Source organism: Crocuta crocuta, unplaced genomic scaffold (genome assembly GCF_008692635.1).
Source record: "Crocuta crocuta isolate KB4526 unplaced genomic scaffold, BGI_CrCroc_1.0 scaffold73, whole genome shotgun sequence".
In the NCBI taxonomy this organism is placed as follows: Eukaryota; Metazoa; Chordata; class Mammalia; order Carnivora; family Hyaenidae; genus Crocuta; species Crocuta crocuta.
The window spans coordinates 1,282,849-1,297,113 of NW_027529443.1; the positions used below are offsets into that span (position 1 = coordinate 1,282,849).

The 14,265-nt window shown below is 57.9% G+C and overlaps 2 protein-coding genes and 1 long non-coding RNA gene across 4 annotated transcripts; 1 reads left to right on the top strand and 2 right to left on the bottom strand.

The window, feature by feature from the left end:
* Window positions 1–1,167: 1,167 nt before the first annotated feature.
* Window positions 1,168–6,654, bottom strand: GDPD3 (glycerophosphodiester phosphodiesterase domain containing 3). 2 transcript variants are annotated; one of them, XM_077760417.1, is made up of 10 exons: window positions 6,141–6,654; window positions 5,847–5,889; window positions 5,497–5,632; window positions 5,362–5,407; window positions 5,148–5,266; window positions 4,976–5,065; window positions 4,494–4,627; window positions 3,140–3,199; window positions 2,984–3,035; window positions 1,168–1,365 (listed from the first exon to the last, which is right to left on the bottom strand). In XM_077760417.1, exons 1-10 carry the CDS (start codon window positions 6,652–6,654, stop codon window positions 1,228–1,230), a joined length of 1,332 nt encoding a protein of 443 aa, XP_077616543.1. In that variant the 3' UTR covers window positions 1,168–1,227. The 2 variants fall into 2 exon arrangements, with proteins under 2 accessions (XP_077616543.1, XP_077616544.1); XM_077760418.1 differs by lacking the exon at window positions 1,168–1,365 and adding an exon at window positions 2,515–2,631.
* LOC144228563 (uncharacterized) lies at window positions 5,192–6,178 on the top strand. The gene is made up of 3 exons (XR_013334221.1): window positions 5,192–5,270; window positions 5,548–5,646; window positions 6,007–6,178. It is a non-coding gene; the product is annotated as an uncharacterized LOC144228563 (long non-coding RNA).
* A 703-nt stretch (window positions 6,655–7,357) lies between the features above and the next one.
* MAPK3 (mitogen-activated protein kinase 3) lies at window positions 7,358–14,259 on the bottom strand (the record flags this gene model as incomplete). Its single annotated transcript, XM_077760420.1, has 9 exons — window positions 7,358–7,957; window positions 8,798–8,952; window positions 9,040–9,149; window positions 9,316–9,447; window positions 9,821–9,935; window positions 10,222–10,338; window positions 10,497–10,686; window positions 12,939–13,121; window positions 14,165–14,259. Coding segments are annotated over 8 exons (1,065 nt in total), but the record flags the coding sequence as incomplete, so codon positions are not given.
* Between the last annotated feature and the right edge of the window lie 6 nt (window positions 14,260–14,265).

Here is a 14,265-nt window from a genome sequence, read left to right on the forward strand (position 1 = left end):
GGCGCGTCACAACGCGGCCGGCGCAGGCCTCGGCTGCCCTTCCCCCTGCTCCGGGCTCCGGCCGGCCCGGAAATGCGGCTGCGGTCCGCAAGTCTGCGAGGCGGCACCGCGGCCCGGGTCTCGTGGCCCCTACGGCCTCCCGCGGTGCCTGAAGGGGCGAGTATCTGCGGTGCCAGACCAGGCGCGGGGTTAGGTGTCTGGACGCACGTCCCCGGGGAGATAATAGCCGTAATTATCTGCGTTTAACCACCCCGTGTCCCCCTCTCTTAATCCCCGCAGCAATCCTAGGAGGCAGCTTTTGTTCCCCATTTTACAGGAGAACAGAGGTCAAAGAGGTCTAGCAACGCTCCCAAGGTTATCTAGCTGGGAAGAGGCAAAGTTGGAATTCTCACGTTGGTCGGATTCCTCCGTCTTTGCCATAGCACCTGGGACAGGCTTTTGGAATGGAAGAGCTAACGGTGCCCGTCCCTGTTAGATCTCTGGGAGCCAGAGCCCGGGAACAAGCCAGTTCCTAGTGCTGAGCATCACCTCTTCCAAGCAGCCTCCCGCTGATGCCCCTGTTTCTGCAGGCTGAGTTAGGCGTCTGCCGTGGGCTTCTCACGTGACTCCAAACTCGAAAATGTGTGCCTCTGCCCTAGGGGACTTGTTTTGTTCCCTGCAATGGCCCCAGTACGCAGCCTGGCCTAGAGTAGCCAACACAGGTTTGTGAAACATGTGATTCATTCAATGTAGAAGGTACTAGGGTTGGAGAGGGTTGAGGAGTTTGGGAGAACTTCTGGAGTAGATCTGGGAGTGGAAGGTTGGAAAGGCTGATGCAGCAGAGGAGCGACTGTAAACTCAGCCTCTGAGGCCATGCATCCCAGTGAGGACACCCACAGGGGGTGGATGAAGTCCCTTGTCCTGTGTCTGAGGCCCTTCATAGCCTCAAGAGAATGGGACCTGTGGCTCTGAAGGGGCAGGATCCTTGCTATTTCCTGCAAGGGACATTCCTGAGGAGAGTGGGGGCCAGGCTGGCACAGGGTGTGGCGTTACTCTGGGTTTGGAATGTGGCGGAACCAGTGGGTCAGGGTGGCTAGGGCCCCAGACTCTGGCCTCTTCTGCCCTGAGCTGCCATCTGCAGTCTGCCGACCTCCTCCCACCCATGTCCCCCAAACACCACGACGTGACTGAAAAGAAAATATTTATTGAGGAAGAGAAAGAGAGGAGAGGGTGAGGGCCTCCGGGCTGTTAGGAGGCCTGGGCAGCCCCTCCACGGTTGTCCAGGTAGCGCCTCAGGGCCGTGGGATAATCTGTAATGACGCCAGCGGCCCCCAGGCCATAGGCCACTTCAAAATCCGACTCTTCATTAAGGCACCAAAAGACTACCTGAGTGGGGAGGGAGGGGCTTATAGTTTCAAACAAGTTTACCCGGGAGTTTCCCCTTGAATCCAGAGGGTGGGAACTCTCCTCTGTGGAGCCCTCCCAGCAGTGGGAAGTTGGAGTGGATTGTTAGACAGGCATTTTGCAAACTGGTTATTAAACACAGCCATTATTAAATATTAAATTATATAAACCTGTAATTCGATAAACTATTTTAAAAACAAAGGTAATAAGTACTCAAAACTCATCACTTCCTAATTATTTTACTACATTTTACTATTCTCTATGCTCTTGCATCTGCTGAACATGTAAGATGGAAATACTACCCAGCTCTGTGCTCGATGACGTCATGGTGGTAGCCTGAAACTGGACAAGGGGAGAGTATGCACAACCAGGGAAGTCGTCTATCGCTCTAATCAGAGCACTTTCCCCTCCCCGGGAAAGCCAGCTGGGGGGTCTCTCAGGCTGCCTGAATCTGCGGCGGCTCTCTGTCTGTCCTGCCCCCTGAATCCTCCCTCGTGGGCACGGAGGTGGGTAGAGATGGTGTCTGTACCCTGGGCAAGCCACTGGAACCCTCGGTTTCTTAACATGACAAACAGGAGCGATGGGCCAACCTCCAGAGTGGTGGTGAAGGCCCACGGAGTGGAGGTTGCCAATCTGAAAGAGGCGAGTCCTCCCCCTGCCTCACTCACCCCCACATCCAGGCTGTGGAGTGCTGGCCCGTCAGCCAGCTCTTCCGCCCATCCCACTGCTGATGCCGCAGCCCAGGACTGCAGCCCAGGATCCGTCAGTGAGGGCAGCTCCTACACTGGCCCCCGCAGTCGCTTTTCCACGTGGTGGACAGAGTGACCTCTAATCACAGACTCAGCTGGATCAGGTCTCTGCCTTGCTTCAGGCCCTCAAAAGCTTCCCTTCCTCCAGGCTGAAGTCCAGGTTCCTTACTGAGGTTCACAGGCTGCCTGCCTCGGCCTAGGCCGCCTTCTCCAGCGCCCCGTGCGTACTTCCTCTACACCGCAGCCTGGGGGAACCTCTCAGTTCCTCCGCCTGCCTCTGGCTCCTCCCAGCTTTCCCACAGCCTGAGCCTGTCTGAGATGCTCTCCTTTTCCTCTCCGTGCAAGCCAGCTCCTCGTTTCTTCCAGAAGGCCTCCTGTGACCCTACCGACCACAGTGCTGTTTTCCTTTCTGTGCGCTTGGTGCCTGTAATTGCCCGTTTCCTTCCTCTGCCCCTGCTTTGACGGTAAGCTCCCTTCTCCATCTCTGGTACCACAGTGCCTGTAATGAGTGCATTCTCAACAAAGGTTCGCTAGTGAAAGATCAAAGTGGATTCTCAGGGGAAGGGCCAGGCCGGGCTGGTTTTCTTCCCCAGCCCCACTCACCCCGTCCTCAGGAATCAGGACAGGAGGTTCATACAGCACCATCAGGATAATGGCTACACGTGTCGAGCCATTACTAGGTACCAGATAAATATACCATTATCCCCATTTCACAGATCAAGAGACTGAGACTCCGAAAGTGACCTACCCAGGGGACCCCGTTAGTTGGGCGCAGAGCTGTTCAATGGAATGTTGTGCTAGGCCCGCATTGTGAACCACCCACTTGTGAGGGGGTGGCGGCCAAGCCTCACCTGTACTCCTCGCTGTTGCAGGTGGTGGATCAGACCTTTCCTCATGAGTAACCTGGTGGGCAGAGGGTGGCAGAGGCCATGATGAGAAGGGATTAAGGAGAAGGGCAGTGGCAGGTCTCCATGGGGACACGCCACCCAGTATCTGCACCGCCTCACCATTTGGAAACCGCAGCTGCCAGCTGGTTCAGCCCAGAGCAGGAAAATGGGAAGTAGGTCCTGCAGAGAGGTGGAATCACGGTCAGTCCCCCTGTGGCTCACTCTGTCACAGGAGAGGAGTGGTAGCGACCCCTGACCAGTGTTACCCTGGCGCCTCTTCAGTGAGGTTCTATGTGCACACCTCTGCCTCCGTACGTGGACTGTGGCCCTCCCCCACTGTTGTACAGCAGAGGAAACTCCATTGTGGAGAGCTAAAGTGACTCGCCCATGGTGTCGTAGCACATCTGTGGTGGGGTCAGGGCCAAGACCAGAACCCAGCTTGATTCTCAAGCTAGATATACAATCTCAAGGCCCCCTGGTTGGGCCTGATCAGCTTCTGGTGACCAGACAACACTCCGATGGGTCGGCTTACTTGCCTATGATTGGCCTGCTTCAGGGATGGCCTTCGGGGCCCTTTATAATGTTCCAGCAAAGGCTTTGGGGTCAGACCCAGACAAACCGAGGCCCTGCACTTCTAGCTGTGTGGCCTTGAGCAAATTACAGAACCTCTCTGAGCCTCAGATTCTTCATGGGGGGGGGGTCATGATTCCAGTACCTTCTGGGTTGCCACAGGTAAAGCTCTGATCAACCAAAGGATGTGAAGACACCTTGTGAACACCATATAAAAAGTACTATGCACAGAGTTCTATAGTCTAATGTCTTTGTAGCAAGAGACCGTGGGGGCTGGCTGGGAGCGTCCCTCAGGGGAACAGAGGGGAACAGAGGGGAGAAGGACAAGCGAGCTGCCACAGAGTTCTCAGAAAGGGAAGGGAGGCGCCAGGCTTCCGAGCTCGTGAAGTATCCATATTGCTGATACTTTACCCAGCTGTTACTTTGTTCATCCCGCTCTCCCAGCAGGAAAAAGCTTGCTTTTCCTTTTGAGAATCGGAGAATGATACTAGAAATGATTACTATTTGTCTCCCAGACAGACTGTAAGCTCACCGAGGGCCATACCCCACTCACACTGGGCTTATTTACTAGTGTAACTGTGCCCAGAGCAGAGTTGACATTCAATAAATACTTGTTGGATGAAATGGATGATAAATGAACACTTTGTCCTAAAACCCCATCCACCTCAACACACATCTGCCCAGAAATCCAAAGGGTTTGCAGCCTCCTCACTCCTCAGTATTCGTCAATGCTCACTGAAAATCACTCTCTTCTGGGGCCCCTGGGGGTTATCCCTGAGGGTGGCCTGGAAGCTGGGGATCTGGGGTGGTGGGGCTTGAAGTGGGGGGGAGTTTATCTGGGGACAAAAGCATATCTGGGGGCCTGGGGGAGGATGCAGAAGGCAGGCAGGGACCTTGTGGGTACCTATTGATGATGGTGGGCAGGAAGCAGAAGAAAAACCTCTCCGGGATGGACACAAAGGGCAGCAACCCCAGGTAATAGAGCAGCACCAACCAGAGAGCTCGGCTGATGGTGAAGGAGAACGGCATCTCGGGGTTCTGTGAGGCAAGGGGAAGGGAGAAGAGGGTCAGTCTGCTCCCAGGAAAGCAGAGAGGGGAGGCAGGCTGCAGGGGAAACCGTGCTGGGCATTCGGGGAGGCCCACCACCTGCGGGATCGGAGCTGTAGGTCAGCCCGGCGTTCAGGCCTCGCTGCACCCTCCTGGGCCCCGCAGCAATGCCTGTGCTCCCCCTGTCCCCAGCACCTCTGCTCTCCACATCCTACTCCTTGAGACTCTGCTCAGGGCTGGCTCCTCCACACCACCCCAGACACGTCCAGCCCAGGCCCCTGGAGCCTCCAGCACCTGGCAGGAGGGGCGGCTGGAGCAGGGAGGGAAACAGGGACTCACAGCGGCCCTGCACTTCTTCATGACCGAGCCCTTGACTGAGGCCCAGATGGTGATTTCGTTTCGGTCAAAGTGCCTCACCAGGTCTGCTACCTGAGGGAGTGGAGGAGACACGAAGGGGAGTCAGCCCTCTCTCCAGCCCCGGGCCCCCACCCACCCCAGCCTGCAGCACCACCTTGTTAATGAGCTCTTCGTTCTCCTCTTTGATCTCCAGGCTCACGGGTATCCGAGGGAACCTCTGGAACATGTCCTCCAGACGCACTATGTGCCGGTCCGACCCGTGTGCAAAGCGCCCTGGGTGGGTTGTGGCAAGAGGGATCAGAGGGGCCTAGGTTGGGGGGAGCCCCGGGGGAGGGGGATGAGTCCCAGAGAAGAGGTAGGGCTCTCACCTGGTGAGAAGTAGACCTCCAGCTGCTGCTTGTAGAGGGGCAGCTCCTGGGGAGAAGAGGGAGCACGTCACCAGGAGACGCGTGTGGAGGCACCACGGCTCTCTGGGTACAGCGGGGGGCTGGGGCAAGGCCCACCTCAAAGTCCAGGCTGTCCACATCCCTATTCACGCCTGACTGGCGGGACAGGTTCTTGTCGTGTGATATCACCACCACACCGTCTCGTGTCAACTGGCAGTCAAGCTCCAGGAAGTCGCATCGCTGGGCCATGGAGCTGTGGGAGTGAAGGTTAGTGCAGAGGGGCCGGGGGAAAGGTACAGGACAGACCACAGGGCGGGGGGTGGAGGTTTAGGGGAGCATGGGGGGTAGTTCACGGCAGGCTGGGCAGGCTGTGCACTGCACACCTCCAGGGCGCCCTGGTTACTCAGACTTGGAAGTGAGCGGCGCCTCCTGGTGTCACGCAGCTCACGGCTGGCAGGTGCACTCACTTCTCCATGGCCTCCATGGTGTGCTCCAGCCGCTCTCCAGATCCTGTGTAGGGCAGCGGCATGGTTCCCGGGAGCCTGGCCTCCCGCCTCTCCCCTCACCCCTGCCTCTTCTTCCCCCGTCCACATCCTGCCCTGCCACGCTGCTCTCCTCCTACCTCAGGCTCTGCCCTCTGCCTAACAGCCCGCTGCTTGGACCTCCCCCACCGCACCGTCCACCCTGGCGCCTTGCTGTCCTTACTCCACCCTCGGTAGCCACCATCGCTGTCCTCCCTTCCACCCCTCCGCCCAGCTCACCTGCCCGGTGGGCCCCTAGGCGCGGCAGGAAGACAGGAGCCCAGGGCGTGTGCAGCAGGCGAGGCCGGCGCAGGAAGAAGACGGACAGCACCGCATAGCTGCCCAGGGCGGGCAGGGCATAGTACAGCAGCGAGCTCATGGCCACACTGCCTCTCCGGCTTCCGCTACCGCACGCTCGGCTGCTCCTGATGGACTGTGCTGTCTGCACTGACTGCCTGGCCGATGTAGGCTGGCTCCACCACCGGTAGCCACCACACCCCTGGGACCTGCTGAGCCGGCTCCTGGCCTGAGGCCAGGCTGCAGGGCTCAGCTGGGGCCAGGGTACAGGCAGGAGAGGCGCCCGACAGCTCAGGTTCTCACACCTTCTAGACCCTCCATAGACCCCAGCTCCCCTCTCTCCTCTGCCGGCCGTGCTGGGGAAACAAGCCCCCACCCCAACCACTGGGTCTGCTACACCCCTCCCCCGCCCATGGCAGCTGGTGGCCAGGGTGTACAACACACCGCCCCTTGCCATTTCCAGAGAATCCAGGGGTGTGTAGGATGTCCCTGAGTCACCCCCAAATCACCCCCAGCCAGTGAAACGGGAAGCCATTTGGGAGGGAAGAGGACAGTGACTAAGGGGAAAATTGACCCCACTCTGTCCCGGAGTCTGAGCTCCTTACACTCCCACCTTCAACCTTAGCCAGCTGGGGAGCCAAAGAGCACCAGGACTGGGGAAAGCCAGCCCACTGGGAAGCGGCTGGGCAGGCGAGGCGGTCCTCAAAGCAACGNTAGACCCTCCATAGACCCCAGCTCCCCTCTCTCCTCTGCCGGCCGTGCTGGGGAAACAAGCCCCCACCCCAACCACTGGGTCTGCTACACCCCTCCCCCGCCCATGGCAGCTGGTGGCCAGGGTGTACAACACACCGCCCCTTGCCATTTCCAGAGAATCCAGGGGTGTGTAGGATGTCCCTGTGTCCCCCCCAAATCCCCCCCAGCCAGTGAAACGGGAAGCCATTTGGGAGGGAAGAGGACAGTGACTAAGGGGAAAATTGACCCCACTCTGTCCTGGAGTCTGAGCTCCTTACACTCCCACCTTCAACCTTAGCCAGCTGGGGAGCCAAAGAGCACCAGGACTGGGGAAAGCCAGCCCACTGGGAAGCGGCTGGGCAGGCGAGGCGGTCCTCAAAGCAACGGTTAGGGCGGGGAATCGGCGGATACAGACAGAGCCAGGGCCATCACATACACGTCTCTATATTTATATATTAGACACAGGCACAGGGGCGGGCATGGGCACCAGGCTCTCCCGGTGCCCCCACTCCGCTTCTGTTCACCCACACACACAGGCAGCAGGGGGTGTTGTTAGATGTGGCAGTTTTGGGGGTGGGGGCTTAGGCCCGGGCCCTGCTCCTCAGGGATACTAGCCCTTGAGCCTTAGGAACATTCCTTCAGGGAAAATGGGGTAGGGTTTTAGTGGGTCAGGGCTAGCCCTGAGTCCCTACTCAGTGTCCCCTGTCCCCTTACTGCCCTTCAGTAGGTCCTGGGGCAGCCAGAGCCCTTCCATTCCAGCACTACCAGAGACTGGGATCGCCGGGGTAGACAAAGGCAAGCTGTAGAGGGAGGTTTGCGTGGGGGCCACCTAAGCCCCTCGGGTCCTGGGAGGGAAGGAAGGGAGGGCGGAGGGAACCCTGGCCTGCCTGAAGCAGGACGCCAGAGCAAAACCAGGGAAGGTGGCCAGGCCCGCCCTCCGCCCTGACTGGGGCTGCCGGGGGTCTGGGCGGGGCACAGTGTCCATTTTCTAACAGTCCAGCAGGGGAGGGGCAGGCAGGAGGCAGGGCCTAAACAGAAAGGCAGGCAGGAAAGGAGCCATTAGCACCCACCAGATGCCCGGCCAGAGCCCTGACCTCACGTTCCCTCATCTGTTCCTCACAGCTGACTGGGATGGGTCTTGTTTTCCTCAACTGCAGATGGGGCTAACATCAGTGCCTATCTCAAAGGACGGCCGGAGGGCTGAATGAGTTAACACATATCAGCCCCTTACACCAATGCTTAGTGCCCTGTGTTTGCTCTCGTCATCAGGACTCTCCCCAGGAAACTGAGGCACAGAAAGATGAGGTGTCTTGCACAACATCGCACAGCTCTTACTAAGAGGCAGGGCTGGAGTTTGAGCCCAGGTGTGTCTGCCTTCCTTCCATCAAGCTGCAGCTGGCTGGAAAGATGGAAAGGAGACTCGAGGAAGGAGCCCCGTGTGGGTGGGGGTGCGAGCCGCTGACCCGGGCACCAGATGTGAGGAAGCTGGGCATCTGGGTCAGGCCGGGTACTGCTGGCTCCTCCCAAAGCAATTACTGCCCCACCTGCCTCTCTGCCCATACCAGGAGAGCCAAACCCTGGCTGTCCCTCAGGTGGGGAAGAGGAACCCGAGGTCCCGGGGTGGGGGGGGAGGGGGCTGGGAGGGTGCGGTGCGGGAGTTGCCAGGTGGGAGACCTTTGGGGCTGGGGGAAAGGAAGATGGATGTGAAGAACTGGTGGCCCCCAGGTCTGTGGCCGGGGCAGGCTCCAGCCTTTCTGTGGCCACCATGCACGTGCCTCATGGGCATGAACGAGCTCGTGACTGTATGGAGGCGTGCTGGGCACACTGGTATCGGCTGAATCTGTGCGTGGGCAGCGGGGAGCACTCACCAGGCCTCCAACTGCAGAGGTGTCAGTCCAGATTAGGGGGCGTCCAGTGCCCCAGGCTGGAAGCGGGCGGTCTCCTGGAAGATGAGCTCCTTCAGCCGCTCCTTGGGTAGATCATCCAGCTCCATGTCGAAGGTGAAAGGCTCCTCGGCCACTGGCTGGGGTGGCAAAGAAGTCAGGCCGGGTACTGAGGGATGCGCACCCACCCATCTACCCGCCAGCCCTGCTGCTGGTAGCTGGCCCACCTCATCCGTTGGGTCGTAGTACTGCTCCAAGTAGGGGTGAGCCAGTGCTTCCTCCACTGTGATCCGTTTGTTGGGGTTAAAGGTCAACATCCGATCCAGCAGGTCAAGGGCTAGGGAAGGGCAAGAGTCGGGGGTCAAAAGGGAGGCCGAAGAGTTCCCAGAAGCACTGCTTTGCTTCTCATGCCCAGGGTCCTGTCTACTCAGCCAGCTGCTTGGCTCATGTACCTTTCTCTGCACTGTGGTTTTATCCCATACTGACCCCCATGTCTCTCTCACCTTTGGCATCTGACTTGGGAAACAGCTTGGCCCAGGCCACCTTGGTCTTGGAGGGCAGAGACTGTAGGTAGTTTCGGGCCTTCATGTTGATGATACAATTCAAGTCCTCCTGGGATGGGGAGCCCAGGATACCTGTGGGTAAGGCAGGTGTCTTGGTGAGAGTTTTCTCCCTTCTGGGAACAGAAGGAACAAAAACCAGAGAAACTAGAGTCCCCACCAGCGAGCTCCAGGCCCTGACAGTTAATCTCTCAGCCGATACTATGGTGATGAAGGGCAAGGGGTCTGGGTTTGGGCAGCCCTTATGTTCAAATCCTGATGGTAGCACTTCCAAAGTGTGGGCCGTAGCCTTGCTTTTCCCATCTATCGAATGGGGATAGTGTCTGTATCTCATCGAAATACTGTGAGATGCTGTAGGGGCTCCATATGTGGTGGTACCTTGACTGTAAAGAAATCTCACCTCCCACAAATCTCCCCCCACCCCACAGCTGGCCAGGGCCCCCCTCACCCAGAATGTGGTTGAGCTGGTCCAGGTAGTGCTTGCCAGGGAAGATGGGCCTGTTGGATAGCATCTCAGCCAGAATGCAGCCCACAGACCAGATGTCAATGGACTTGGTGTAGCCCTGGGGAGGAGGAGAAAGTAGTGGGCTCCCAGGCCAGCCTCAGCAGGGCCCTGCTGTTTGGGCCAAGCCACTACTCCAGTCGAGACTCAATACCAGCCAGGGAGGCAGAGGGCACAAGCCTGGAGAAGTTAATGCTCAGCCTCTTTCCAGAGCCTAAGAACCAGAGTCACGTGACTAGGCTGGGGGGCAGACTTCCTGCATCAAGGGGGTCATGTCTGGCTCAGAGGTGGCTCTCGAGCTCTCTGGAATCTGGTCCCTCTCCTTCAGGAGTGGGGGGGGGGGTTACCTTGGAGTTAAGCATGATTTCTGGAGCCCGGTACCAGCGTGTGGCCACGTATTCTGTCAGGAAGCCAGTGTGGTCATGCTCAGGATCAGCAATCCGGGCCAGGCCAAAGTCGCAGATCTGGAAGCCCACCGAGGCTGGTAAGCTCAAGGCCTCCAAGGCCTAAGGGGTGGTATCACCGCACCTCTGCCCACACGGTTTCTTTTGCTGGAGATGCTCTACTCAAGGGGGAAGCCCCAGACCCATGGGAGGAGGGGACAGGTACCTAATCCTCTGACCTTAAGGTCGCAGGTGGTGTTGATGAGCAGGTTAGAGGGCTTCAAATCCCGGTGAAGCACGTTGGCTGAGTGGATATACTTGAGGCCCCGCAGGATCTGGTAGAGGAAGTAGCAGATATGGTCATTGCTCAGCTGCTGGCTTTTGAGCAGCTTGTATAGGTCTGTCTCCATCAGGTCCTGGACAATGTAGCTGCAGGTGGCACCAGAGACCCCCCACGTGGGGGCAGCAGGTGGCACTTGGTTAAGAAGAACAGGCTCTGGTGACTAGGCTGTACGTCCCCTTCCAGCTAAGACTCAAAAGATCTGCCAGCCCACTGTCATGGGCTGGACAAGGCCTGGACTCTGCATCTCAGCCGGCAGCGCTGAGCACAAGTACTTTGATTCTGCAGCCTCAGTTTCCCTCCTGGGAGAACATGGATCATAAACTGCAGGAGGCAGGAGAGCTTCACAGTTAAGAGCAACGCTCTAGAGTTATTCTGCTGGTGTCTGAAACCCCCCCACTCCACTGCTCATCGGCCTAATGACCTCAATCTGTCTGCACCCCTATTTCCTTATCTGTGAAGTGGGGGGAAGAATGGTTCTTTTGAGAGTAGTTATGAAGATGCAGTGAGATGACCCACGCAAATCAGCCAGCCCAGGGGCGCCCGGGTGGGTCAGTGGGTTCAGCGTCCGACTTCGGCTCAGGTCATGAGCTCACGGTTCATGGCGTGCTGACAGCTCGGAGTCTGTAGCCTGCCTCGGATTCTGTGTCGTCTCCCTCTCTCTCTGCCCCTCCCCCGCTCATGCTCTGTCTCTGTCTCAAAAATAAATAAAACGTTTTAAAAAATTTTAAAAACAGGGGCGCCTGGGTGGCTTAGTCGGTTAGGCGTCCGACTTTCGCTTAGGTCATGATCTCGCGGTTCGTGGGTTCGAGCCCCGCGTCGGGCTCTGTGCTGACTGCCAGCTCAGAGCCTGGAGCTTGCTTCAGATTCTGTGTCTCCCTCTCTCTCTGACCCTCCCCTGCTCGCGCTCTCTCTCTCCTAGAAATAAAAATAAAACATTAAAAAAAAAAATTTTAAAAACAGTCAATCAATCAGCCAGCCCAGAGCCTGGCACATTGTTGGTGCTCAGCAAACATGAACTAGAACTGCTGTTACAAATGCCCAAGCCACACGGCGGTTGAGAGGCTTAAATGAGATAGTGTGAATGCCATCTGGTGTGCAGTAAGTGTTTGCTTAAAAATAAATGCCTGCCTTATGGGAATGGTTTGGGCAAGACAAATGAGGAGAAACTCCCAACAGCCTGCTCCTCCTCAGAGACCGCCTGGCCATCCATCAGAATTTAGAGGAGTCAATGTCCTTTTGTATTTTAAGACAAAACAAAAGACTAAACATACATAAGTAAATAAATGCCATGTGGTGTGTCTCTGAAAGAATAAGTCAGTCTTTGAGAATCAGCCTCGAAAAGGCCTTCTGCAAACCTGTGTGTGGATCAGTCCTGCAGTTTTAGAGGGGGCCCAGCAAGATGCAGTGACTTGTTTAAGGTCACACAGCAGGCTGGGGGTGAGTGTGGAGATTTCCTGCCCGCAGCTTGTGGTGGGGGCTGCAGACAGTGCAGTGCAGATCCCCACATTTGGGTGGGGAACCAGGACTAGCCGGGGGTGGTTTGGGTGGGGAGAGGTGATGGGTGCTACAAAATGCTATCGACAGAGCCTGGCAGGAAGTGGACGGCAAACAAGGAAAGCAAGGTGGGGGTGCAGGGGAGGACAACAAAGGCAAGGCTGTCCCTCCCTGGGCAAAGTCAAGTCCACAGGTGACTGGGGTGAGGCTCTGAGCAGGAAGTCCCAGAGAAAGAAGGGCAGTTCTCATCTGGGGGAGGGTAGGAGGTAGCAACAGCAGCACTTGATTTTAGGCTTTCTGAGGCTCAGTTTCCTCATCTTTGAAATGGAGCCGATGACCCATCTCATAAAGCAGCTGGGAGGTAGAATAAGAAATGTCAAAGCGCTGGGCATGCACTGCGCTTGACTCATAGTAGGCCCTCAAAAAAAGGGCAGTTTTCTTCCCTCCTCCCTTCCTTCCAGTCTGAGGACCCAGAGAGGAAAGAATCATCGTCTGTTAAACAAGGACTGACTGTGGGCAGAAGCCGGATCACGTCACAGAGCGGCAGATGTCAAAAGACAAAGCTCCCATAGAGCCCAGCCCTCCCCACCCTCCCCCCAAATGAGGCAGAGCATGGAGAACAGACTCGCCCAAGGCCACACAGCCGGGCAGCAGCAGGCCACGATTCACCTCCGGCCTCCCAGTCGCCTTACACTCGGTGGCCTTTTTCCTGCTGGAAAGTTTCATTTACTGAGTGTGTTTTGGAGTGTGGCAGGGAAGAAGGAAACAGAGGGAAAGCCCACGTTCTCCCCAGCCCAGCTCGGAGGCCATGCCTGGCCAGCCATCTGGCCAAGGTGAAGGATACACATCCCTCATGGCTTCCAGGGTGGGCGCCCGCAGAATGTCCCGGATGCCAATGACGTTCTCATGGCGGAAGCGCAGCAGGATCTGGATCTCCCGCAGAGTGCGCTGGCAATAGGTCTGATGCTCGAAGGGGCTGATCTTCTTGATGGCCACGCGAACCTTGCGCACGTGGTCATAAGCTGAGCTGAGAGGGCCAGAGAGAGGTTGTCGGTGCAGCCTTACATATGGGGAGTCCAGGCCCCGGGCCCCACCCAGGCCTGAGCAGGGAGGGGAGGGAGCAAGAGAATATTCTGGCCAAGTCATAAACAATGCTGGTTCCTTCCTGCTGTGAAGGCCTGGGATCTCCAGGGAGAAAGCTGGGGACCCGCCAGGCAACCCTTCAGTGGCTTCACAAACAGAGGAAGAGACTGACTGCTCACTGACTTCCCCTCTCCTCAATCATGTCCATTCTACTTGCCCTGCCTTCTCATCCTCCCCTATCCAGGATGGGCTCCCTCACCCAAGACAGGTCCAGGGGGTGGGACATGAGTGGAGGATGTACAGTGAGGCACACGCATTGAGAAGGAGGGAGTCATAGGAGGGACGGGAAAGAAGGGATGAGGCAGACACGGGTGTTAGGGCGAGGCACCTGGGCAGCAGAGCTGCTCCCAGACCAACAAAGGCCCAGAGCACCCGGTGGGGAGGAGAGAGCGCACAGACGCCTCCTAAAAGTTGCAAGAGGCCACTCCTGGACCCCTCACGGCTCACTGGGCCCCTGGCCCCAGGCCCAACGGCCTGCCCCACCCTGCCCAGCCCTGAGCTCGGCTCTTCTCTCCCAAACTCTTTGGCAGCCCTTACTGGGAGAATCCAAGACATCCTCTCCCCAAAGTAGGGTCCTTCGCTCGGTCTTCGCTAGTGATATCACCTCCCCAAGAATACTTAGTTTCTCCGCCTCATCCCGAGTCCGTAGGGTGCCCAAGGGCCCCACAGCTCCCCCGCGTACACTCAGATGCCCCTCCCTTCATAACAGAATGGTCGCTTCTACGGCCTCCAAGCCCCCTCCCTTAGAACGTACGCAGCGCCGCTCCCCGAGAAAGCACCCCAAGGCCCCCCTCCGTGGGACTCCACCCTGCCTCCTGAAGCCCCCGCCTCCTCAGGGCACTGGGAGTCTCTCCGGCCCAGAAGGCCCTCGGCATCCCTCCGGGTCCCCCACCCTCAGGAGCCCCCTCCCCCGGAACGCCCCCTCACCTGACCATGCCGTACGCGCCCTCGCCGATGTACTGCAGCTGCGTGTAGCGCGGGCCCACGTCGAACGGCTGCCCCTTCACTACTTCCACCTCCCTCCAGAC

What these genes read in the sequence shown, in the direction of transcription:
- GDPD3 (XM_077760417.1), bottom strand. Translation starts at nt 6,654, where the DNA reads ATGGCAAGGGGCGGTGTGTTGTACACCCTGGCCACCAGCTGCCATGGG. An exon ending in CCTAGGGGCCCACCGGGCAG is followed by an intron (nt 5,890 to 6,140) that starts GTGAGCTGGGCG and finishes TGCCCTACACAG; the next exon opens with GATCTGGAGAGCGGCTGGAG. An exon ending in GCAGCTGCGGTTTCCAAATG is followed by an intron (nt 3,036 to 3,139) that starts GTGAGGCGGTGC and finishes TCTGCCCACCAG; the next exon opens with GTTACTCATGAGGAAAGGTC.